General features: G+C 51.7%; 2 protein-coding genes across 3 annotated transcripts; one reads left to right on the top strand and one right to left on the bottom strand.

Moving 5' to 3' along the window:
• The first annotated feature begins 740 nt into the window (after positions 1 to 740).
• Positions 741 to 8,949, top strand: SFN (stratifin). Of its 2 annotated transcripts, XM_065872996.1 has the most exons (2): positions 741 to 774; positions 7,702 to 8,450. In XM_065872996.1, the coding sequence occupies exon 2, from the start codon at positions 7,704 to 7,706 to the stop codon at positions 8,448 to 8,450; it is 747 nt and encodes a 248-aa protein (XP_065729068.1). In that variant the 5' UTR covers positions 741 to 774; positions 7,702 to 7,703. The 2 variants fall into 2 exon arrangements, with proteins under 2 accessions (XP_065729068.1, XP_065729061.1); XM_065872989.1 differs by lacking the exon at positions 741 to 774 and having other exon boundaries at positions 7,656 to 8,949.
• A 6,439-nt stretch (positions 8,950 to 15,388) lies between these two features.
• On the bottom strand, positions 15,389 to 25,905 carry GPN2 (GPN-loop GTPase 2). The gene is made up of 5 exons (XM_065885618.1): positions 25,287 to 25,905; positions 24,543 to 24,699; positions 21,647 to 21,807; positions 17,571 to 17,701; positions 15,389 to 16,097 (listed from the first exon to the last, which is right to left on the bottom strand). The coding sequence occupies exons 1-5, from the start codon at positions 25,695 to 25,697 to the stop codon at positions 16,025 to 16,027; spliced, it is 933 nt and encodes a 310-aa protein (XP_065741690.1). The 5' UTR covers positions 25,698 to 25,905; the 3' UTR covers positions 15,389 to 16,024.
• Between the last annotated feature and the right edge of the window lie 89 nt (positions 25,906 to 25,994).

Raw genomic sequence — 25,994 nt, forward strand, 5'->3', positions numbered from 1 at the left:
GCAGGACGGAGGAGCAATCGGCTCTGGACAGCAGGCTGTCGGAGAGGATGCTTCTGGGGTCTGCTTTGGTCTGTGGTCTCCTTCATTCTTTTTGTGATAGCCATTGTTCTTTCTTCCATTTTTGTTTTTGTATGGAGTTGGCCAGTAGACTAGAGCTGGGGCTCCAGGTAGAGAGGGCAGAGCTGGGGGTGGCAGGGGTAGCCTGTGTCAGAGGAAGCCAAACCGGAGCCAGGCACCCGAGACCTCAGCTCCTGCATGATTCCTGGGCAGCACACTAGGAAGCGGGGGGCCTGGCCCTCTCTCTGCCCACGGACGGTTCTCCAGGGCCCCAGCCTGGCCCCTCACCTTCCTCCCAAGTCAGGTCTGGGGATGGGCAGCTTATACTCATGCTGGCAATACTTGAAATGGGTTTATTAATGCTGGGTATTTTGCACAATTTTATAGACCTCTTTTCTACATAGCCTTTTTTAAATGGAAGAAGAAAAATGAAGTCGGCCACACTGCTATCTGTGTAGTGCCAGGTTAAGGGTTATCAGAAGGCAACTTGGTTTTAATAAGTTTATTACAAGAGACCTTCTGGCCGTGAGTGAGTGAGTGTGTGTGTGTGTGTGTGTGTGTGTGTGTATGTGTGTGTGCGGTCGCGTGCCCGTATGAATGTGGTTGGCTCCCACTCCCCCACACCCCCTGGGCTGCCTCACTCGCCACTGTCCCCCTTGGGTGTCAGCTGGTGGTGGCAACAGCGGGAGCAGCCTGAACCATGGGCACAGGGAGTGTGTGCATTGGTCACAGGAGACCCCTGGGCTCCTGCGGCAGTTCAGTCTCACCTTCCTATCTTCCCCTCCTCCAAGGACTTCAGACAAACTGGCTGGGACTCAGCCGCCCAGCCCCCAGGTCAGGCTTCCAGCTGGGACCTGCCCAGACAGGCTGGGGCCTGGTCAGGTGGATGGGGTAATGGCTGTGGGGAGCGGCTGCCATCCTGCACGCCACACTCCTTCCTCCAAGGTCTGAGTATGGGACCCAGTGCCAGGGGCTAGAGTATGGGGAGTCGGCCAACTGGAGGCCTCCCTCCAGAGAAAAGGAAGGAACAGGGTGGGCCGAGAGACGAGTGAAGGTTGGCCTAAATCTGGGTCAGAAACTTAGAGGATGTCCCTCCTCTCCTGGGAGTTTTAGTTTCTTGTCAAAATAGATAGGAAATTGTCCCTCTGTCTCCTTCCTTGGCCCTTTAAGTGGGCCGAAGCCCTTGGAAGGTGACACAGGAAGTCCTCGCGTCTTGTCCGTCCTTGCTGCAGAGGCTAGCGGGTCACAGGCAGCTGAGAAGTGGCAGCTGCAAGGGGTTCCCTCTGGGAGAAGCAGCTTCGCCCCAGCCTCAGGACCCTGGGCCATGCTGCCGTGGCAGTGGGGGTGGGGAGGAAGCTGGCTAGAGGAGGGGGCTCCTACCTGCCTTTTATTTAAGCCAGTATTCTTTGTTCCTGCTTGTAATAAAATTTTTGTTTTTAAGAATTGATTTGCTTTGGTTTGGTTTTTGTTTGCTCTTTCTTTGCTGAGGCCCCAACTGGCAGCTCTCTATTCTTCCAGCCAAACTTGGTCTTTCCTGGGGAGACAGAAAGAAGGCAGGCAGCCCAGTGACCTGGCTAACGTTCTCCTCCCCTGGCTGGAGTCTGTCTGCTGGAGGCTGAGCAGAGGGGGCTGCAGCTAGGCCCCCGCAGGCGTGTAAGAAAAGGCCATCCTGTCTCTTCTTTGTCGCCTCTACCTTCCCCTGCCTTGGGGGCTTGGAGACCCCTGAGTTCTTCCTCCTTGCTGTCTTTCCATGCTGACCCCCAGGGACTGCTCAGCTAAGAAAATGTTTATAAGGCAGTGGATTCCAGTTTGAGAGCCAGAGCCTCCCTGGCCCCCGCCCCCGCCTGGGCAGCAGGGCCCGGCCAGACAGCTCGTAACGCTGGCCCACCTCTGGTATCTCCCCCAGGACACATGTCAGGATTTTGCCATCTCCTGCACAGCCTGAGGGGAGCTAACAGGCCTCTTTGCAGAGGGTTAGCTGGTAAGACCGTATCTCCCCGTCAGCCAGCACCGCCTGCTCCCCTCACACACTGTTTCATCCTCATCGCATGCCTCGCCACCCCCACGGAGCCCGTTCATCTGTCTGGCGTGTGGTGTGGTGTGTGTGCTGGCCGTGGTGGGGCCCCCAGGACTCCCCCCTAAGCAGAAGGGCCGGGGTGTTGGGGCAGGTCTAGAAGCCCAGCCCCACTCTGGACTGAGGAAGTGGCTTCGCACAGAGCAGCTCCCCAGCTGGAGCAGGAGGTGAAGAGCGAGGTCGGGGAGAGGATGCGCCCCTGCTCCGAGGTGCTGGGGCCCCTTCGGGTGGTGTCCTGGCGTGCAGGGGCCCTCGATCACTAACACTGTGTCCTGGCTTTCTGTCCCTGCTGAGCTTTCTCTCACCTGCCCTTTTTCTCTCCTGCTTTGTTGCCTGCTGCCCAAGCCTTGGCCCTTCTGTGGGGAAGAGGCAGGTGCTGTGGCACCCCTGTGGGCCTCCTCTCTCCTCCCGTCTCGCTAACCCTCTCTCTTCTCCCTCTTTGCTCTCCTGCCCTGGATCTCCAGTGCGTGCGGGGGCTTAAGGACCTCCTGAAGACCGCTGCTCTCTGCCTCTCCAGGAGCGGCCTGGGGGGAGCCAGGCACCCGGCACCTCCACCTGCCTAACCCGGGCCACCGTCTGTGCCTACAGGGTCTGCCCCCAAGCCTGCCCCACACGTGTTCTCACTAGGGCCCCCCACAGGAGGCAGGGGCTGGCCTCTCTGCCCCCGCCCCCCTCCACGCGGCCAGCGTAGAAAGCCATAAAGCTGCTGTCGGCACGATGACATAATACTATGCTGAAACTCGCCCTCCCCTCCTCCGCTCTCCTTCCCCTTCCCCGGATCTGTAAGGAGTCAGGACTCTAGGAATCTCGCCTTAGAGCCTGCCCAGCCCCAGAATCAGGCGCAGCTCTAGTCAGCCGAGCAGGTTTCTTCACGGAGCCGTCTGGGGTGCTGACTGATGCTGCTGAACAAGTTCGGTGACTGTCCTAAGCACAGCTGGTCTGACGCTGTTCCCACGGCGCCACCCCCACCCCCGGAGCAGGTAGGACGCCGGGAGAATGCTTGTACCCTTTGCTCCAGGCACTGAGGGACTGAGCTGGCTCTGGCAACCCCGTGCTCTCCAGAGGAACTAAAGGAAACCAGGCCGGGCCCAGGAAGTCAGCTGAGCCCATGGGCGTGCGGTGGGTGCTGCTTGTCTGCTGTCCTGTACCTTTTTTAACCAAAATAAAGATTTCCCTCTTCTTGCCACACCGTTGGCTGTCTGGTACCACCTCTGCTTTGGGGTCCAGGGCTGGGGCCTGTGATGGACCTGCAGAACACCTGGCTCACCCTCATCGCCAGCCTTGTCAGCTGGTCAGTGCTGTCCTGGAGATTTAAAAAAGAGGCACAGCGGAGCCAGAAGTGACACAGGAAGAGTGGCTAGTGTCATCGTCACCCTGCCCCTCTGGAACTCCTGGTCTCAGTTCCAGAGACCTTAGCTGACCTCTGAACTCGGAAAGGTCCCAGCCTAGGCTGGGACAGAGGGTTTAACTCCAGTCAGGGACTGTCACACCCCTGAACTGAGCCCAGCCAGGGTAACAATGGAACCTTCCCTTTCCCCAGCTGCTGCCCCACATCGAGATACACACACAGTGTTCTAAGAGCTAAAAAATAATTACGGTGGCCATTCAGCAAGGGCTTACCCGTTCTCTTCCCTAAACCTATGAAGAAGGCAATGACAGCCCTTTTACAGGTGAGGGAACAGAGGCTCAAGAAAGGCATGGAAATTTCCCAGGGTCTCCCAGCTGATAAATCCAGGATTTGAACCTGATCTCTGCCCCAACCTCTGACCCTTCTGCACCACCCAAGGAATGAATTTGGCTGCTGTGGGAGGAGGGGATCTCAGGGAGAAACCCTAAAATTAGAGAATGTCATTCAGAGCCAACAGGGGGCTTAGTGATGATCTGTGTTGGCCTCCTTGTACTGATGGGGAAACTGAGGCCAAAAGGCAGGAAGGGACCTGCTCAAAGCCTTATAATAGAGCTGGGATGCAGTTCCACACCCGGACCTTATTCCATTCTCTTTCCAGTAATTCCACACTGTGTCCTCGACTGGAATGGCCTAGGAGACGTAGGGTGCTCTAAACAGCAGCACCTTGAGGAAGAAAAGACTCAGATAGCTGAGTCACTTAAAAGTAATCTCTCTCCCAAAGGCAACCAACTAGTACCGTGAGCTCTTAGCTGAATAACTGAACCCTTGTTCACAGCTAACCAAGGGAGAAGGTGCCATAGTTTCTCCAGTCACCTGTTTAATTTGATCATTCCAAGACTGAAAAAATTTCCTAGGAAGTTCTTTCTGAAATCTAACCAGAATCCCTCCTGCTACAATCAGAGCCCTAGCCTTTTTCTCAACGGAGGTAGCTATCTTCTCTATGCCACAACCCTTCAAAGCCTGCTATTACTGGCTAAGACGGATTGGTTGTCTGTGAGACCAGAGGCTTTGATCCTGCTGGTAGGATGGATGCTATATGAGAGGGTGGGGAGGTAGCAGGCAGGATGAGGAAAGCCCCTTTGGGCTGCAGCCCCCACTCCTGTCCTGCTGACTCAGGTGGCTGACGGTGGAACTCCGTGCCCTGCCAGGGCCTGCTGCCTCCTGCCTGCCTGGGCTCCTGGACTTGGGAAAGGGAGGCCTGGAGGCAAAGGGAGGTGCCTGAGACAGGAACTGAGTCAGGACCGACAGGCCAGAGCGGGCAGGAGGTGTTAGGTGGCCTGGCCTGCTCATCACTGTGCGGAGGGCATAGAGCTTGTAGTGTGAACCCTCAGGTCTCCTGGCTCGAGTGGTAGGAAGAGCGTGCTTCCTCCCTTGTGACAGAAGCATCTCCAAAATTCCTAGGCCTATCAGGCCCTGCCCTCCAGGTTTCTAGTGTTGTGGGATCTCCTGCTTTCCCCCAGGACTTGGGAAAGCCTGAGCTGGATGACTAATACGAAGGAAGGTCCTTGAGGGCCCAGGGCCTGCGCAGGCCAGAGGAATGTCTGGGCTGGAGAGCGAGGAGGCAGTGCTGAGCGAGTGCATCTGACCATTCATTCGTCTTCTCTGCAGCTGGGCAGGGTCTGGCCTTTGGCTGAGGCCTGGTTTGAGGTCCTACCTTATTTCATAGAAACCAGCTCCATATTAGTGCTTTGAGTGTGTATGTTTATAATAATAGACATTATTATCATGTGGATTTTTTTTCACGCAATGTTAATAGTTACCATCCACTCTACTAAGTGCTTTCCTCACAACAAGCCCCGTTTTATACTTAGGAGAACTAAGGCTCACGGAGGTTGTCACTTAGACAAAGCCACAGCAGCTTGTGAGAACTGAACCCAGGCAGTCTGATTCCAAACATACTAGGCTATTCTGTCTGTCATAGAAAAATAATACACATTCACCATTGGTAACCTGAAGATACTAGGAAAATCAAAAGAAAAAAAACCCTACTTTGACTCCTACTACCTTAAGATATACTCTGTAAATTGGTACTTCAGTGTATTTTGTTTCTAGCGTTTTCCGTGTCAGTGATCTGATTTAAGCAAAGCCTTCGGGATGGCAAGCCTAAAATCCCTTCTGCTTCCTTGGCAGATCTCATCTTTGGGCCTCAGAGTCCCTCCAGGAGGGGAAGGTGGGTATTCAGACACCAAGAGGAACTGGGGACGGACAGGCCTGTGAAATCGTCCTGGTTCAAGGATTAAACTGGCTGGATCCCAGAGAGAGGAGCCCCACCCCTGAGTCCCATCTGAGCTTTGGCTAGGGGTGGAGCAGATAAGCAGGAACACACCCTCATAGGTGCAATGCCAACACCTTTAGGTGAAATTCTTGGCTGACACAAAGATAGCACCTCAGTGAACAGGGACAGAAGATTGGCAACAGAGCAGTCTCCATCTCTGAGGCCTCTGCCAGGGGTCAGAGGTGGGGCCATGGTCAACGGGAAGGGGCAGGGAAACTTCTGAGAGGCAGGCTGGGGAAGGCAGCACTCAGCTAGGACTGCTGCCCCGTAAAACAAAATGGCCTGTGTGGGGGCTTCCCTGGTGGTGCAGTGGTTGAGAATCTGCCTGCTAATGCAGGGGACACGGATTCGAGCCCTGGTCTGGGAAGATCCCACATGCCGCGGAGCAACTAGGCCCGTGAGCCACAACTACTGAGCCTGCGTGTCTGGAGCCTGTGCTCCACAACAAGAGAGGCCGCGATAGTGAGAGGCCCGCGCACCACGATGAAAAGTGGCCCCCGCTTGCTACAACTAGAGAAAGCCCTCGCACAGAAATGAAGACCCAACACAGCCAAAAATAAATAAATAAATAAAATAAAAAATAGAATAAATAAAAAGCCAAGCATTTAAAGCCCTTAAAAAAAAAATGGCCTGTGTGACAGCCACCTCCTTCTTTTCGGTCCTGTCCCTCTCCCCGGTTACTAGCATCCCACCCTGGGGAAGCAAACTGGGCAGAGTACCCAGGTGGCCTGCTTCCCAGCCTCTGACAGAAGGCGGGCTGAGTCAGGCAGGAAAGTGGGATAGTCAGTGAGCTGGGTCCCCACCCTCTGCGAGCCCCACTGATGCATGATGGCAGGTGGCTTGGAGGGGCGAGGTGACCTGGTGTGGAGAGCCAGAGGGTAAGTCCTCAGACAAGTGGCAACAGGCCACCAACTTGAAAGGGAAAATTGTGCTGTGATGGGGAAGGTATCAAAAAAACCTACTGGGTGACTGATTACAAAGGCTGGGCTGGAGCGTCAGAAGCCGATCGTTAAACACCTCATTAAGTGACACCCTGAACGCTGCTGCTTGTGCATTTTGGGAGCTCAGAGGGGACAGGACCCTGAGGGGGAGTGAGGAGTGGGGGATGGAACCATTTCAGGTAGACTCTGGAAGAAGCCTGCATCTTACTTCTAAATACAGCCTGGAGCTCACAAGTCAGAAGCCTTGATGGGAGAGAAGCCAAAGCTGTGTGACCCTGAGCAAATCTCATCCCTCTCTGAGCCTTAGTATTCCCATCTCTGCAGTGGGAGTAGTAGTCACAGTCCTGCCCATTTTGCAGAGACACAGCAGAGACTATAGATCACGGGTATGAAGGTGCTTGGGAAACTACAGCCCTACCTAAACAATGAGTTATCTCACCTGAACCAATGGGGGAAATGTACCTGGCAGGATCAGGAACCCCATCCTCCTGCACCTGGCTTCATGGGCTCTGCCTAGGCCCACAGCGGTCAGGTAGCTGAAGCCATCCTCAGCCCCTGGAAGGACACGGTGAAGGAGGATCTGATTTGAGAAACTGGGGCAGCTACCTCATGTGGCAATGTAATGGAAACCCTGAACAAGAGGGGGCAGCCTGGAGGCTGGAGAGGTGTCAGTGCAGGTGTGGCCAACGCCCAGATTTCTCCTGCTGACTGTCCCAATGACTCACCCCACATCCCAGCCCTTTCACCTTTAAGGAAGAGCCGGAAAGGGTGTGGTGGGGAAGAGGAGAGGAGGCAGGTCTGGGGCCCCAGTCCCGCCCTCTGCCCCTCCCCACCCTGCTGTGGGCCTGGCCTTCCAGCCAAAAGGCAGGCCGAGAGCGGGAGAGGCACAGAACCCGGCATCGGTTCCGAGGCAGCCAGTTAGCCTGCCGCCTGTCTGTCCCCAGAGCCATGGAGAGAGCCAGCCTGATCCAGAAGTCCAAGTTGGCCGAGCAGGCTGAACGCTATGAGGACATGGCAGCCTTCATGAAGAGCGCCGTGGAAAAGGGTGAGGAGCTATCCTGCGAAGAGCGCAACCTGCTCTCAGTGGCCTACAAGAATGTGGTGGGTGGCCAGCGGGCTGCGTGGAGAGTCCTGACCAGTATCGAGCAGAAGGGCAACGAGGAGGGCTCAGAAGAGAAGGGCCCGGAGGTGCGAGAGTACCGGGAGAAGGTGGAGAAGGAGCTCCGGGGCGTATGCAACACGGTGTTGGGCTTGCTGGACAGCCATCTCATCAAGGAGGCCGGTGACGCCGAAAGTCGGGTCTTCTACCTGAAAATGAAGGGCGACTACTACCGGTACCTGGCTGAGGTGGCCACCGGTGATGACAAGAAGCGCATCATTGACTCAGCCCGGTCAGCCTACCAGGATGCCATGGACATCAGCAAGAAGGAGATGCCGCCCACCAACCCCATCCGCTTGGGCCTGGCCCTGAACTTTTCCGTCTTCCACTATGAGATCGCCAACAGCCCCGAGGCGGCCATCTCGCTGGCCAAGACCACCTTCGACGAGGCCATGGCTGACCTGCACACCCTCAGCGAGGACTCCTACAAAGACAGCACCCTCATCATGCAGCTGCTGCGGGACAACCTGACACTGTGGACGGCCGACAACGCCGGGGAAGAGGGGTGCGAGGCTCCCGAGGAGCCCCAGAGCTGAGCCGTGCCCGCTGCCCTCCCTGCCCTGCCCGCTCGTCCCCCACTCCTGGCAGAGAGGACTTGTACGGGGTGGGAGGCCCAACCCTTCTCCCCAAATGCTCTGCCCCCGCTCAGAAAGGCTCCACAGAGAGGAACCAGCAGAGCTGAGGCCGCCTGGAGCCAGAGGATTCCATGCTTCCTGCAGCTGTCAGGTGCTCCTGGCCACTGGTCATTCCACCCAGCCCTGCTCTCTGCACCTCCGCCGCCCCCCGACCCCACCCCTGAACCTGGCCACTTCCTCCCCACCCCGCCCCCCTCCTGCCCCTGCTGCCTCTGGATCTTAGGAATTGAGGAGTATCCCACCTTTGTGGCTGAGAACTCAATTGTGTGGCAGAGGCTGGAGATGAGAGAGAGAGAGAGGGGGTGTGTGCATGCAGCGAGCAAGACCAAGGAAGCGAGGGAAAGCATGTCTGCTGGGTGTGACCATGTTTCCTCTCAATAAAGTTCCCCTGTGACACTCCTCCTGTCTTTTCCAGTTATTGCAGAGGGACGGGACAGGGTTTGGTGTATGAGTTAGAGACCCTCCCATGGGACTGGCTCAGTGACCCGCAGACAAGACTCTGGAGCCAGTGACTCCAGGAGAGAGGCTGGGGGGGGTCCAGCTCTCTCCATCAGGGTCTGGTCTGGTCCCCCGAAACTGGTCCGTCCCGAGAGGGTCAGGTGAGTGCAAAGACAGCTTGGAGGCTTCTCTGCCGGGGCCGCGGGGCGGGAGGCTTAAGAGCTCAGGTCTGAGGGGACAGGAAACCAGTGCAGTCTCAGGTGTGAGGTCGAGGACAGCGCCGGAGGGGTACGCTGCAGTGAGCCGCTCTGGGCACCTGAGATCTGAAAGCGGGAAAGAGTCATTAGATCTGAGCGGAGGGGAGTACGGCCTGGGGCAGGGGTATGACGCCGCCTTTTTAAAGGTCTGGCCCAGGTCTGAGAAGACCGCCCTCCAGCTTTCGGAGATGGGGACAAAAATGAAACGGGCTGACGACGAGGAGACTCAAGTTGAGTGGGAAGGGCCGCGAGGAGCGCGTCCGGCCTTGGTCGGCGAATCCCTACGCCTCCACACCTCCCCCGCGCCCCCCTCGCCTCCACACCTCCCCCGTCCCCCCCTCCCCCCCCGCCACAACCCCGGCTCCCAGCTGCAACACGCCTACGTATGCGGCCTCCCCGCGCTGCCAGGCCTTCACAGCCCGAGGCTGGAGGCGGGCCCGAGGCCAATGTCACCCAATCACGGGAGGGAGATACTCAGGGTACCGCCCCCGGGGCCCGACTGACCAATAGGAGAATGAGCGGCGGCCGGCGCGCATTGCGTCTTCCCTCCGCCCATCCGGCCCCGCAGGCGCCGAGACGGGCTGCGCCACTGAGGGGCCCCCGCCCCCCGCCAGGTACCGGAGGCGGCGCTCTCCCGGTTTCGCTCGGACGAGTTGCCACCCGCCCTACCCGAGAGCTCGGCATCCTCAGAGCAGCGGGACAGGGCGGGGTCGTGCGGTAAAAGTAGTCCCTGCCCTCTGAGTCATTTGATCTACGGGCGGTGCCTGGGCCTGGCAGGGCAGGCAGGGTCGGCTAGGAAAAGGCCCCCAAGGTGTCCCCATCACACTCCGGGGCCCAGGCAGCACTGAACAGGTAACCAGGAGGCTTGGAAGTGTCCCTGACTGGCTTGGAAAAGCCGTTATACCTCCCTGGGCTCAGTTTCCCCTTCTGTATTATAAGGGGCTTGGACTAAAGGCTTTCTAACGAAAAAATGTGAAGTTAAAACTGCCTGGGTTTGACTCCCAGCCTGCCTTGGCCAAGGCTTTTCACCATGCTTACCTTCTGTCCTCATTTGTGAACTGGGGATTAAAAAATAGTACCTTCCTCTTAAAGTTGCTGTGAAGTTTGAGCAAATACATGCATGTAAAGTAGCCCATAGTACGTATTCAATACATGCTACGCATTATTAATCCTTCCAGCATCAATAGTCTAGGATTTATCCAGCATTTCTGTGCCAAAAGCAGAATAATCAGGCCCAGTACTGAGGCACAGCTTTACTGCCAAATATGACCTACATGATCACTGGGCCTCCTGAGAATACTGGCCTGACATCAAGTGGTCACTCCTCCACCTGACAGTATTGGGGAAACTCAGTCCAGCCTCATCAGGTTCCCCAGAGTCCAAGTTTGGTCACACCCATGGGACTCAAAGGGCTCTTATCAGAGCTACTAATTCTACAGGGGAAGCTGGCAGGACCACTCTGATGCTTTCTGGGTCCCTCGTTTTCGCCTCTCTTTTCCCAGAACGGTGTTGGGTTTCAAGGTTCCAAACCAGTCATAGACTCTGGGAGAGGGCAAGTGACTTACCCTCAGCTCTGGAAGTGACCTGGTTTCTCTTACCGGACAGGTCTGGTGACTTCCTCTTAATGGGTAGGTCCTGAGAAAGGAAATTCTTTCTTTTCTCTCAGCATTTGACTTTTGCCTGCTTCCTCTACACCGCTCATGGTTGCCCTCTATGGGGAAAGAAATGAGCTACCCTAAGGCAGCATGTTGGTGTTGACAGATTTTAAAAGCAGATGCTATGGATTGGAATGTCACCAAATCAGACAGCTAGCTGTGAGCTGGCTTAGGCACCAGCTTCTGAACTGGGTCCCAGACTTCTCTATCTAAAGCTTTCTTAATGTTACCCAGGGTGGGGTCTCAGTGAGCATTTCTTGTCATCTTTTCCTGGCCTAAATTTGACATTAAAATTTTTTCAGTCCTACGCAACATTGTAAATCAACTATACTTAAATAAAATTAAAAAAAAATTTTTTTTTTCAGTCCAACTGCTAATGTATATGGAATTTCTCTTGGGGTGATGAAATGTTCTGGATTTAAATAGTGGTGATAGTCGCACAACTTTGTGAATATATGAAAAAACACTGAACTGTAAACTCTATAATGAATTTTATGATATGTGAATTATATCTCAATTTAAAAAAATCAGTCCCAGAGGGCAAAGTTGGTAAGATTGCCAAGTTCTGCTGGAAATTTCGTGGTGGCCACTCTTTCCAGTTTCCTCTCCACTTGAGCACTTTCTTTAGTTACCCTAAAAATGGTAACTTTGTCCCATTATTCCTCCTTCTTCCCACAGCGTCTCCAGCACGCTTTTGTGTGCAGGAAGGAGCTCAAAACTTAGTTTTAAAACTGTCCCTCCAAATGCCTGGAAACCCGGTTAGTGCCAGGTCCTCTACTGTGGAAAATGGAAATATAGCTAGTTCTGGGATAAAGCAAAGCTTTCTAGATAGAAATTGGGCTCACAAAGAGTCAAGTAACCACAGTCCTATCCTTTCTGCACTGCTAGGTTATCCCCTAGGAAACAGAGGCCCAGGGCTTACAAAGATTTTCCTCTCCCAAGAATTTGAGTTGTATGGGGAAAGTTTGCAACCTAAAATTCTCTAAAGAAGGTATCTACTCTTCTCTCTTATATGCAGTTACTTCAGAGAGCAAAGTCCAAATTGGCTCTGTAGATCCACAGAAGTAGGTGATGGAAAGCAAGGTATTGGGGTTAAGGTACCTTCTCAGAACTAACCGGGCACCCTAGGCCAAGGCATTGGGGTCAGGCAGGCCACTGTGTCTCCTTCCAGAAAGGCACGATATTCCTACACACCAACACACACACACACACACACACACACACAAAATGTCCAAGTGTCCAGTGCCTTTTTGGGAAAACCTGATTTCAGATGCTTGCTCCAAGATTGCTCTTCTGAACAAAAGTGCCCCCCTCCTGCTTCTTCCTAAAGAACAGAATACAGTAATAAGAGCACGTGGCATGACTGCTATGTGCCAGGCAGTTTCATACCTTATTCCTCATGGCAACACATATTATCATCTTTGTTTTGCTTATGAAGAGACTAAGGCTCAGAGCCACTTTGACACCTGGGCTTCTGGGGCTATGGGAAGTTGGCTCCCTGGCTGGACATGGAGGACACAGTGGGTTGGAAATGAGGCATATGGCTCTCCCCTACCCTCAGCAAGCCTGATGCCACTGAGGTCTGTGTAATCTGAGACTCTTCCTTCCAAAGGGGACAGGAAGAGGAGGTGAGCAGCCCAGAGGAGGCTGGGTAAAGGCTCAACAACCAGGGGCAAGAGAGAGGAAAAGGGGGAGGAGGGGAGCTACTCAGCTTGATAGAGAATTTCCCTCCAGGATTTTGAGGTAGTTGGCCCTCCCAGCTTCTTTCAAAAACGGGGTGGGCCTTAGTAGTGCTGGGAAGTCACTCCCCTGCCTCTCTCAGGAGCCTTGAGAAAGGACAGAGAATCTCTCAGATCCTAACGGGATCCTCATCTTCCCACAGACCCTAATGGGATCAGGCTTCCTATTCTCAGCCAGCTGTGGGTGAGCGTTTTGCTACTTCAGAAACGGCTGAGGGCAGACTGTCTGTGCTTCAGCTCTGTGGGCTTTAGGGTGTCACCCTCACTCCTAAGCCTCTTTGTCTGGGCTGGAAGCCTTTCCAATTAGCTGTGGTCACTGATAGGTTCCAAACACTATCTTCCAGTTGTTGGAAGTCCCCAATTCAGAGCCAAGATATGCATAGTATAGCCCAGTGTCAGTGGTTAGCAGAGAAGACCAAGAAGGTCCCTTGGAAAGCATTCAGGGATGGTTTCCTCCCTCCGGAAGTTCACGATTGCCAAGTGAGGTCGGGGGTGAGAAGAGCACTTCCAGACAGTGCCTGTGAGTTGTAAAGTGGCACTTTTCTGGGAGGCATTTTGGCAATATGAATCCAGAACCTAGAAAACATCAGCTATTTTATTTCTAGGACTTTATCATAAGTTAAAAGTCAGAGAGTCAGAGTGGCATGGACATATATACACGACCAAACGTAAAATAGATAGCTAGGGGGAAGAAGCCGCATAGCACAGGGAGGTGAGCTCAGTGCTTTGTGACCACCTAGAGGGGTGGGATAGGGAGGGTGGGAGGGAGACGCAAGAGGGAGGAGATATGGGAACATATGTATATGTATAACTGATTCACTTTGTTATAAAGCAGAAACTAACACACCATCGTAAAGCAATTATACTCCAATAAAGATGTTAAAAAAAAAAAGAGAGTCAGACAAAGATATTAATCACAGCACTATTTACAATAGCAAAAAAATTGCTAACAATTTAAAGGCTAAGCATGGGAGTCTGGATAAACAATGTTATAGCCATACTCCAGAATATTATCATGTAGACATTTAAAAGGTCCTTATAGTTTTAGTTACATGAAATAAAGGTAACTGAAAAAAGCAGGTTACAGAGCATTAACAATATATCCCACGTATATAAATGCTTTAGCTATCCCTCTGAACGCATAGAAAAATAAGACTTGAAATAAAAAACACAAAATATACATTTGAATAGAAAATTTATTATAAATATTTAAAAATTATTTATCTGTGGTGGGATCATGGGTGACTTATTTTCATTTTCCAAGCTTTTCACTTTTCTATCAGGAAAAAAAGAAATCTTAAGGACAGTCGTCATATGCTGACAAATCGAGGATGGTCTTTCTCTTACCCTACACACTTCATGCTGAACAGACCTCACCTGGAACCCAGACACCTCTGCTTTTCTGCACTGTGCTATCCCCTCCCAATCATGACAGGGGGGATAGAAAATCACGTTGCTATCAGTGGGAAGTGGACAGAGCTCCATTTACTAGAGGAGAAAACACCCTTGTTGTCACACCAAGGCCTGAAAATAAAGTTTGGAATTTGTCCATCCTTCTTCACTTGATGACTGCAGAGAATAAATGCTCAGGGTGCTTGCATATGAGGCCATAAAGTTCTAAATGATGCTTCCTTCCAGCTGGGTGCTTTGGTGATAGCTGGGGCCTCCAGGATGGGGTAAGCATCAAAACCCATGACCACAGCTACTGGTATTACTTTCAAAAACACAGCACCCACCCTCATGCCCTAACTGATGAGGGATCTGTCCAGCAGCCTGGGTGTCATTATTCCTGGGCTCCAGGCCCCATAGGTGACTCACAGCCAGCCCCAGGCAGTGCCTCCTGGCCTCAGTTTCCCTGGCATGCACTGTTGACACTCCCCACCGTGTACAGTGTCAATAGGGATGAGGTGCTTTGAACTCCTTAGATGAGAGTCGGGGGAAGGAGCACCCAGTTATCATCCCCTGTCCCGCCAGGTGTGGGAGTCGGGGTCGGCTGCTTTTACACTGTTCCAGCCCGAGGGGCCTCCTCACAGCCCCTAACTCTTCTGCCTTCTGCTCTGGTGACCAAATGTGAGAAGCAAAGCCCGGTCACCCCCATCTCAATGCTGCTTCAGAACGGTTTTCCTAAATTGAATTCTCCAACTGTCCGAACCACCAGTCATCTATCTTCCCCCTGATTTATGATTCAGTTAATACCCTACAGGTGTCTAAATTCTTTCTCCTGATTGGTCATAAACCCTGTGGGAGGAGGGCCCTGACTTTTCACCATTAAGTATTCAGCAAAGTGAGCTATGAGAGAGACAGGCTGACTGAAGTTCAAACTCCTCATCTTTCTGTTTCCTCACAGTAAAGTGGGGCTTAGTACTATTCTCCATCTTGTCTATGTCCCTAGGAACTGCTGTGAAAGCCACATGAGGACTGTGTGTGTGGAAGCTCTTTGTGAAATGCTAAGCCCTTCCCATGTATTAACAGCACTGAGTGTCTGCAAATAAGACTACTGGCAGGACAGCCATCTGTCCCCTTCTGCCTCCAGGCTACAGCCGGAAAAAAAAATAAAATTAAATTAAAAAATAAGCCTGGGATGCCACCTACTGGTTGAAAATGTGAATTGCATCCAACCAGTTGCAAGAAGAGCAAAGGAAGCAAACACCAGTATTTCCAACTTCAAGCCGTCTTCACTTTTCCCACAGCCCTCATGATACGACTACATACTGATATTTTCCTTTAAGCAACTCATTTTGTATAAATAATTTCATTTTAAAGTCAACTTTTCATCACTAATATAAATGGAAAACTAGTTAACACAACCTCAAAAAACAGTAAAACCATGACATAAAGACAATGAAAATAAAACGTTACAAGATCTGCTAGGAAGTGTTGTCTGTGAGACCTCAAGTTTGAGGTTCACTGTTAAAACTGAAGATTAACCAAAGAGCATAACTGAGGACTGAGAGTCAACCGTCTAGTATGATCCCGTGCTTTGGGGGAAACACTGCCCTGTAGTATGAAGAAATAGGACTCTTCTGAGGAAAGGGGACATTCCCATATTCCCAACTCACTCGGCCTGGATGATTGAAGAAAGTTTGGAAGCCACAAAAAGTAGAAGATAAACTCTTGTATTGTAGCACATTCCGTCACAGCCTGAGTGGGACCAGTGCTGAATCCCTGGTGGCAGCGCCCAGAGTTCATGAGGCTGTGACTGGTGCTCTGCTTGGCTACATGTGTGGCTTTTGGCCAGAAGTCCTCCGCAAGGCTGAGTATGCCCTCGCCAGTCTCCCAGCTCTGGCTGGGAGGGCTGCCCTTGGATCTGCAGGCCACTGAGCTGTCCGCTGCCACTCTCCCCAGTGCTGGGTCGTGTGTCTTGTTCTCCAGAGCTCAGCTTGTTGCTATAGCTTCATGGCCTCCTGCTCCACTGACTGCTCTGAGGGCGCCAGGTACTTCTCCTGCAGGCCCAGGGTGCTGATGGAGGGCTTGTCAAGGCTGATAGCATAGGCAAGGATGGAGAACTGGTCTGGGTAGGATCTGACCTCTGTGACGTGTGCCCTCTAGCTGCATCTGGAGGTTCCTCCCATCCCACTCCCTTCCTCATAATTAGAGCTTCAGGCAACAGGGAACAATTGGGTCTGAGAAGTCCCTCCAAGTAACCAGACCCAAATGCTCCTCTATTTGCCTCTTGCCCACACTGCAGAGAAGCAGAGAAGCAGAGAGCACTAACCCTCCAGCTCTGTGTTGTGGCACCTGCTCTGGAGCCAGGCTGTGGGGTTAAACCCTGACTTTGCCACTTGCTTTTTCGCATCTGTAATACAGAGCTGTGAGGAACTCTGTCAAATGAGACAACGAATATAAAGCGCCAGCATGGCAACCGGCACACGGTAGGTGCTCAGCAAATGACTTCTCTGCTTCAGCTAGAGGAGGGAAGTCAAGGGAGCTCAAAGAAAACAACAACTTTCTGCTTGGGCTATAGGGTGCCTTCTAGCTCTCTCTGGAATAGCAGGAAAGTGGGGCAGGAAGGACATCAATCAGAGTCACACAGGAAACTGCCCATGGAGCTGTGTGAGGCTGGCCGACCTGAGGCCTGGGTCTGGGGTCTGACTATGGCTAGGTTGGCCACCATGGCTCTTATACTAGAGGACTCCAGCGTCAGAACTTGAGATTCTACAACCAGGGAGACTGAGGTTCCAATACATCCCATGGCCCCCTCAAACACAGCACAGCTGCCAGTTCCCATCCCTGCCACCCACGTGACAAACCTGCCCTCTCCTCTTCCTTTTCTTGCTCAGTGACTACAGCCACCCCCTACCACTGACTAAACCAGAAACTTGGGAGTCTAACTTCTGCTCCACCTCCTTCTATCCCATAACCACCTGGTCACGAGCTCTAGCTATCTGTCTCCTTCACATTCTTCTAGTCCACACCCTTTTTGCTATTGTCACTACTAATGCTGCATCCCATCTCACCTGGAGACTGTAAAGACTTTCCTGCTCCCAATCACATCCCTTAAATGCATTTTCCACACTTGGAGGTGCTTTTCAAGAATGTACATCTGATTGCGTCACGCTCCCCTCAACAACAGTATGCTGGTTCCCACTGGCCACCCATGGCCGAAGTCCACACTCCTCCATCGCCTACCTCCCCTTCCCACTGCATCTCCCTTTCCCCTTCACACTCAGGACACCAGGCAAACCGAATCCCTTGCATCTCTCCTAAGTGACCAGTGCTCTCTCATATCTGGGCCTCTGTATTTGTTGCTCCTTCTGATCAACAGCCTCCCTTGTCCTCAGGAACAAGCAACCCTGGAGCCTTCCAAGGGACCAGTTACCAGGGAGCCCACTGGTCAACATGAAATCAGTCGTCTGCAAGGGCAGGCATGGCCATTCCTGAGCCCCTGGCCTCCCGCTCTTGGCTGTGGCGGAGGCTAGCGAGCAAGGATACGAGGAGAAGTGGAAGTCAGCTCCCACCGCGGCAGACATAACAGCCTCCAGGCTCCGCTGCTCCTGGACCCCAAAGCAGTAGCCATTGGCTTTATCCACAGCCTGCAGGACCCGCTGGATACTCTCCTTGTCCTGGGCAGGGAGGAGAGAAACAGCTCTTGAGTGAAATAGGGGTATGTGGAATTGAGGTTGTACCAAACCGACTGCAGTCTCCAAACACCCCCCTTGATCTTGCCTCATGAAGCCTCTGTCCATGCAGCTCCCTTGGCCTGGAGTACTTCTACATGTGCCCAGAGGCCCGGCTACACCTCATCTTTCCTGACTACCAACCCACCCAAATTAGAACAGATAAGCACCTCTACGCACACCCACAGTCCCCTGGGTTTATCCCCACTGTAGCTATGATCCTTACCATCTTACTGTTAGCAAGTTATTAACTCATCTGCCTCTCCTACTTGACTGTGCACCCCTTGAGGTCGGGAACTTGTTTGTCCAGGCATCCCCAGTGCCTGGCACAGAACCTATCTAACAGTAGGCACCCGATAAATATGCATGTTAGTTATTTGTTCGTCCACATAAAAGTGGTAAGAATGGTCCCTACATCACATCATGGGAAAGAGAGATCAAAATAATGCATGTACAGTCCTCAGCACAATGCCTAGCACAGAAAGTCTTCAATAAGTGGTACTGTATGATTAATATTATAGGTTTCACCTCCTCGTTTTAGAGGAGAAAAGTGTGGCATTAAACAGAGAAGAGACAAGTTCCCTTAAGTTCCCCCCCAGCAGAAAGGAATCTAACACGCACCTTTGTCTCCCAGGTTACCTTTGCAGGGTGCAAGGTGAGAGGCACAAGGGTTGGGTACTACTTTGCAAAGTCAACAGGCAGTTGCCCATCTTGAAGGGGGCTGAAAGACTTGTCCCTGGCCTTGGTCAAGTCCCTTGCTAATGACTTTCTGAACTCATCCTTTTTCACACCGAGGAGGGAACATGTGTAGAGAGAACCCAGCAAAACAGAACAGGGGGGCTTCCCTGGTGGCACAGTGGTTAAGAATCTGCCTGCCAATGCAGGGCACATGGGTTCAATCCCTGGTCCGGGAAGATCCCACATGCCGCGGAGCAACTAAGCCCGTGCGTGCGCCACAACTACTGAGCCTGCGCTCTAGAGCCTGTGAGCCACAACTACTGAAGGCCGTGTGCCACAACTACTGAATCCCACATGCCTAGAGCCCGTGCTCCACAACGAAGAGTAGCCCACAACTAAAGAATGCCCGTGCGCAGCAGCGAAGAGCCAACACAGCCAAAAATAAATAAATTAAAAAACAAAAAAACAGAACAGATAGGGCCAAAATTTGGTCTACCCTCTTTACTGGAATCCTGCCCACCACTGGTCTCGAAACCAAGGAGACTGAATGATTGTTGGACCCAGGACAAAGACCACTGTTTGAGGCCTCAAAGCCTCCTGGACACACAGCCTGGTGTGCTCCCAGGCACTGCAGAGCCAATAGCCAAGGGACGAGGCCTCTTAGTGCCCAGTACAGGCACACCTCGGAGATACTGTGGGTTGGGTTCCAGAGCACCAAGGTAAAGCACATTTCATGATAAAGTGAGTCACATGGATTTTTGGTTTCCCAGTGCATATAAAAGTCATGTTTACACTATACTGTAGTCTATTAAGCATACAGTCAATAGCATTATGCCCAAAAAAACAATGTACGTACCTTAATTTAAAAGTACTTTATTGCTGGGACTTCCCTGGTGGCGCAGTGGTTAAGAATCCGCCTGCCAATGCAGGGGACATGGGTTCGAGCCCTTGTCCAGCAAGATCCCACATGCTGTGGAGCAAGTAAGCCCGTGTGCCACAACTACTGAGCCTGCGTTCTAGAGCCCGTGAGCCACAACTACTGAGCTTGTGAGCCACAACTACTGAGCCGGGGCGCCTAGAGCCCATGCTCCGCAACAAGAGAAGCCACTGCAGTGAGAATCCCGCGCACCACGACGAAGAGTACCTCCCGCTTGCCACAGCCAGAGAAAGCCCGCGCGCAAAAAAATGGACTTTATTGCTAAAAAATGCTGACCATCATCTGAGCCTTCGGTGAGTCGTAATCTTTTCGCTGGTTGAGGGTCTTGCCTCCGTGGTGATAGCTGCTGACTGATCAGGGTGGTGTTGCCATGGCAATGTCTTAAAATAAGACGACAATGAAGTTTGCTGCATCAACTGACTCTTCCTTTCACGAGCGATTTCTCTGTAACATGCGATGCTGTTTGACAGCAGTTTACCCACAGTAGAACTTCTTTCAGAATTGGAGTCAATCCTCTCAAATCCTGCTGCTACTATATCAACTAAGTTTACATAATATTCTAAATCCTTTGCTACCATTTCAACGTCCTTCACAGCATCTTCACCAGGAGTAGATTCCATCTCAAGAAACCACTTTCTTTGCTCATTCATAAGAAGCAACTCCTTATCCAAAAAGTTGTATCATGAGACTGCAGCAATTCAGTGTCTTTAGGCTCCACTTCTAATTCTAGTTCTCTTGCTACTTCCACCACATCTGCAGTTACTTCCTCCACTGAAGTCTTGAAATCCTCAAAGTCATCCACGAGGGTTGGACGCAACTTCTTCCAAACTCCTGTTAATACTGATATTTTGACCCCCTCCCAAGAATCACGAATGTTCTTAATGGCATCTAGAATGGTGAATCCTTTCCAGAAGGTTTTCAATTCACTTCACCCAGATCCATGAGAGGAATCACTATCTATGGCAGGTACAGCCTTAAGAAACGTATTTCTTAAATACTAAGACTTGAAAGTCAATATGACTCCTTGATCCATGGGCTGCAGAATGGGTGTTGTGTTAGCAGGCATGAAAACAACATCTCTATCACAGGTCTTAGATGACCAGGTGCATTGTCAATGAGCCGTAATATTTTGAAAAGAATCTTTTTTTCTGAGCAGCAGGTCTCAATAGTGGGCTGAAAATATTTAGTAAACTATGTTGTAAACAGATGTGCTGTCATCCAGGCTTTGTTGTTCCATTTATAGAGCACAGGCAGAGTAGATTTAACAGAATTCTTAAGGGCCCTAGGATTCTCGGAATCGTAAATGAGCACTGGCTTCAACTTAAAGTCACCAGATGCATTAGCCTCTAAAAAGAGAGTCAGCCTATCCTTTGAAGCCTTGAAGCCAGGCACTGACTTCTCTCTAGCTATGAAAGTCCTAGATGGCATCTTTTTCCAGTATAAGGCTGTTTTGTCTACATTGAGAATCGGTTGTTTAGTATAGCCACCTTTTTTGTTTTGGCCACACCGGCCACTTGTGGGATCTTAGTTCCCCAACCAGGGATTGAACCCCAGGCCCTCCGCAGTGAGCGCAGAGTCCTAACCACTGGACCGCCAGGGAATTCCCAGTGTAGCCACCTTCATTAATTATCTTAGCTAGATCTTCTGGATAATTTGCTGCAGCTTCTACACCAGCACTTGCTGCTTCACCTTGCACTTTTATGCTATGGGGATGGCTTCCTTTCTTAAACCTCATGAACCAACCTCTGCTAGCTTCAAACTTTTCTTCTGCAGCTTCCTCATGTCTTTCAGCCTTCATAGAACTGAAGAGAGTTATGGCCTTGCTCTGAATTAGGCTTTGGCTTAAGGAAATGCTGTGGCTGGTTTGATGTATCCAGACCACTAAAACTTTCTCCATATCAGCAATAAGGCCGTTTTGCTTTCTTATCATTCCTGTGTTCACTGGAGTAGCACTTTTCATTTCCTTCAAGAACTTCTCCTTTGCATTCACACCTTGGTTAACTGTTTGGCACAAGAGGCCTAGCTTTTGGCCTATCTTGGCTTTTCAACATGCCTTCCTCACTAAGCTTAATCATTTCTAGCTTTTAAAGTGAGAGGCATGGGACTTCCCTGGTGGTCCAGTGGTTAAAACTCTGTGCTTCCACTGCATGGGGCATGGGTTCGACCCCTGGTTGGGGAACTAAAATCCTGCATGCTGCATGGCCAAAAAAAAAAAAAAAAGCAGTATCTGTGAAGCATGATAAAGTAAAGTACAATGAAATGAGGTGTGTTTGTACCTGGATGCTGAGAGGGATGAAGGAGACCAGGCTGTAGTCTTCGATGAGCTGCACCAGTTTCTCATTGAGCTGACGGTAGTGGCGGAAGAAAGGATCAGAAGCCAGGTGGTCAAGCAGGTAGGAGAGGTCCAGGACCTCTGTGTAGTAGTCCAGGTTGAAGGCTAAGAAGAGAAACTGGTTAGCACAGGGAACGACAGTCAATATCCTATGATAAACCATAATGGAAAAGAATATAAAAAAAGAATGTATATATATAACTGAGTCACTTTGCTGTACAGCAGAACTTAATACAACATTGTATATCAACTATATTTTAATTAAAAAGAAAATAAAAAGAAGAGAAACTGGTGTTCAGGAGCAACTGGCATCAGGCTAAAGACTTGAGGACAGGGACCATATTTTTTTCCTTCTTCCTTTGCCTTATTCACTCACTCACTCACTCATTCATTCATTCATTCATTCAACAAACTTTTGCTGAGGCAGTGAAATGAACTTACTAAGAAGAAAATACTTGATTTCACTTGTTGGCTCTGCCATTTACTAGCTCTATGGGCAGTTACCCACCTCATGGGGCTACTGTGAGGATTAAGTGCTATAAACCCCAGTGTCTGGTTCAGAGAAGTGCTTGATCAGTGGTAGTAAGGTAGAACATGTACCAATAATAGTGCTTGGTTCCTGCCTCAAAAAGCTCATAGCCAGGCAGAGCTCCCAGGACCTGGCACACTATCTAGCGCCTCTATCTAGCAGGATGGCCTCTTGTGAAAATCACTTTCCCTTTCCAGGTCAGTTCCTTCTTAGTGTAAAATGAGAAGATTAGACTAGATGACTCAGAGGTCCCTGACTCAGTTCTATGAATACCAACTTTGCACTAAGAGAAGGAAAGTGGGCCTCTCTGCACTGTCCACTTCTGCCTGGAAGACTCAAGCAGCTGGGCTACTCAGTAGGTCTGTCCCAAAGTGAGCCGAGGGAATCAGGCTATTGGGATCGACTGACTCACTCCCTGATCTCTGCTTCCTGTGTTCTTATCAGCTCTAATTAGAAACTGACACCCCTGTGCCTACAAGGAAGAAAGTGCTGGGCATTCCAACAAACTTCTTGGATTGCCTGACAGGTACGTTTCTCACTGAGAATGCAGAAACTGCAGCCAGGTACACTTGGTTTAAATTTTACCTCAGTTAAAAGGCTAGCTGAGTGACTGACCTTGGGCTATTCATGTAATGTCTCTGGGCCTCAATTGCCTGATCTGGTTTGTACCTCAGTCTCTTGTGAGGATGACTGGCAAGAGTCAGAGCTAGAAATGTAGAGGACCAGCATGTAGCCATCTGGGCTGCAGGCTGTGAAGGGGGAGACAGGCTTGGGAAGACACAAATCTGGACATAGATAAATGGGGCTTTTTTATCTCCATCCTTCCATGTCCCAACTGGCAGCCAGTCACCCTCCCTGGACAAGGCCCTGACACTTCACTCTCCCTACAACCTCCCTTCCTGCTCACTGCTGGTCATTTCAGCTATTCTTCTCTCGGTTCCTTTGTGGCTGAAGATGCTATTTAGGGAACTAATGCCCCAGTCAGCAGGGCACTAATTTTGCAGGAAAAAAAATGTTGGCCATAGACCCCTAGGCAACGTCCCTGCCTCATGCCAGCCTACTTCTCTCTCTGTCTTTCCCACCTTGACAAATGGCACCTTTATCTGTCCACTGGTTCAGTCAGAAACCTGAGAGTCATCCTTAATTCCTCTGTCTCCACATCCAATCCACCAGCAAATCCTATTTCTTGAGTAAGTTTTGAATCTACCTACTTCTCTCCATTCCCATTACCACTGCCTGGGCTGCTGCAAACATCTCCTACAGGATCTCTGTTTTCATTCTTGCCCCTTTCAATTCACAAAGTAGCCAGAAGGGCCTTTTAGTTCACGGTGTTCCCTTGCTTCATATTCATCAATGGCTTTCCTCTGTGTTTCAACAGTACAGGTTCTAGCCTCTGCCCACCTCTCTGACCTCGTTTCCTACCACCCTTCCCCTGGGCACTATCTCAGCTACCCTGGACTCCCTTCACTCCCCACCCCCTTTTCCTTGAACACAAAAAGCTCTTTCCCGGGACTTCCCTGGTGGCGCAGTGGTTAAGAATCTGCCTGCCAATGCAGGGGGCATGAGTTCGATCCCTGATCCGGGAAGATCCCACATACCGCAGAGCAACTAAGCCCGTGCGCCACAACTACTGAGCCTGTGCTCTAGAGCCACGAGCCACAACTACTGAGCCCGCATGCTGCAACTACTGAAACCCGCGTGCCTAGAGCTTGTGCTCTGCAACAACAGAAGCCACCGCAATGAGGAGCCCGTGCACCGCAACAAAGAATAGTAGCTGCTCGCCACAACTAGAGAAAGCCCGTGCTCAGCAAAGAAGACCCAACGCAGCCAAAAACATAAGTTAATTAAGAAAAAAAAATTGTGGTTCATGTGAAATGGCAAAAAAACCCAATAACAACCCACCAACAAACAAACAAACAAAACTCTTTCCTTAAGGATTAGGGAAATAGGGACCCCTATTGGTCCCTCTGCCTAGGAACAGTTCTGCCTTGGCTGGCTCCTTCTCACTATTCTGGTCTCAGCTCAGATGGTACTGTTCACTCCCCTCACTCCCAACCACTCACTATCCCATCACTTTCTTCTAATTCCTTCATAATACATATCACCATCTGTAGCTCTCTTGTCCCCAAAACCCAGAACAGTATCTGGCACAGAGTGCCACAAAATAAATGCGCAGGGGTCAGACCTGACCGTGGCTACTATCATCAGGCCACGCATGGTCCCTGGAAGCAGCTTCCTTCAGCTGAGATCTCTGCTTCACTCCAGCCCAGCCGCTGCCCTACTTTTTGCCTGTCAGAACAGGATCTCTTACCCAGCTTCCCATAGTGTTCAATGAGGTCCATCTTGGAGAGGAGGTTGACATGGGGCAGCTCCACATGCAGCATGGTGGCCAGGGAGGTACACAGTACCGAAATGAACTTGGCAGGGTCTGTGCAATAGTGAGAATCCACCAGGTGGACAGCAGTCAGCTGGGAGGGAAGGAAGAGACAGGGTGAGAGTGGCCTGGGGAGGCAGGGAACATTAGGGCCTATGTCTCCCCCATCAGACTGGGGACTTCTGAGGGTAAAGGGAAAGTCTTCCCATTAGTTTTTTCCTGCTTCTGTTTCATTCTAATAGCCACAGTCATTTCCTTATTCCAGGAGATGTGGGGCATCTTTTCCTACAAGATGCCTTGCACTGAGCCTCCCAGTGGGCAACTGGTTCAATTCACACTGCACCTGACTCTATTCTTTCACTTTCTTTTGCCCACAAGTCACAACAACAATTACCATACCACCTTCCACATAACTACTTCCATACTCCCAATAATCCCAGATTGGGTACTGACACATCCATTTTACAGATGAGAAAACTGAGGTTCAGAGAGATAAACTGACTTGCCCAGGACCACACAGCGAGTCAGTGGCAGTGGCAGAGCCAGGATTCGAATTCACATGTTTTACTCCAAAGCGTCTCGGCCCCTACCTCGCTGTGGGACATGGGGGCGTGGCATCTGTTCTCTTCCCTGTCTCAGTTCCTCCATCTGCAAAATGGGCCTGCCCGTCCCCAGACGCACCCTGAGGTCCCACTGCGCCATCTGGGAGAAGATGCTGCGCAGGGCTCCGTGGTGCGTGCAGAGCTCCACCTGGCCAGGGCAGTCGAAGAGGAAGTAGTGGCCGCGGAGGGGGTCGAGCTTGGCACGCAACCAGTCCAGGTTGGCCTCCAGGTACTCCATGCAGTACAGCAGGCCGCCGTTGGGCCCCAGCTGCAGCGCGTCCATCACGTCGCCCAGCCCCACCAGCTCGCCCACGTCCACGGCGCACTCGTACGGCAGCCCCTCATTGGCCGGGTCCAGGTTCACCACCGCCACACGCCGGCCCAGCGCGCGCAGGAACTCACTCATGCCCAGGCAGTACGTGGTCTTCCCCGAGCCCGGAGGGCCAATAACCGCCTGCCCAAAGGCCGTGGTCGGAGCGGCCCCCGCCATGGGCAGCCGGCACACGGCCCCGTGCGGGGCAGGTAAGCTCGGCAGGGAAGCAGGGCAGGAGCCAAGCCGAAGACGAGAGCCGAGGGCAACGGGATCCCCGACGTGCACTTCGTCGGGGGCCGGCGGTGATGCCCGGGGGTCGCCTAAGGAGGAAGAGTAGAGACCCGCGCGATGTGAGGCGACCAAATGGCCCGGTACTGACGGGACCAGCACCGGACTTCCGGACGACGTCGGAAACAGTAGGGCCGGGAGAGGAAGTCCCGCCCATACGGCGACGACACAGCTTGGCGCCGAAGG

Source organism: Phocoena phocoena, chromosome 1 (assembly GCF_963924675.1).
Source record: "Phocoena phocoena chromosome 1, mPhoPho1.1, whole genome shotgun sequence".
Lineage (NCBI taxonomy): Eukaryota > Metazoa > Chordata > Mammalia > Artiodactyla > Phocoenidae > Phocoena > Phocoena phocoena.

Coding starts and splice junctions, on each gene's coding strand:
- GPN2 (XM_065885618.1), bottom strand. CDS start 25,697: ATGGCGGGGGCCGCTCCGACCACGGCCTTTGGGCAGGCGGTTATTGGC. Junction 21,808..24,542: donor TGAACACTATGGGAAGCTGG/GTAAGAGATCCT, acceptor TTCTCTTCTTAG/CCTTCAACCTGGACTACTAC. Junction 17,702..21,646: donor TCATCCCTCTCAGCATCCAG/GTACAAACACAC, acceptor CTCCCTGCCCAG/GACAAGGAGAGTATCCAGCG.
- SFN (XM_065872996.1), top strand. CDS start 7,704: ATGGAGAGAGCCAGCCTGATCCAGAAGTCCAAGTTGGCCGAGCAGGCT.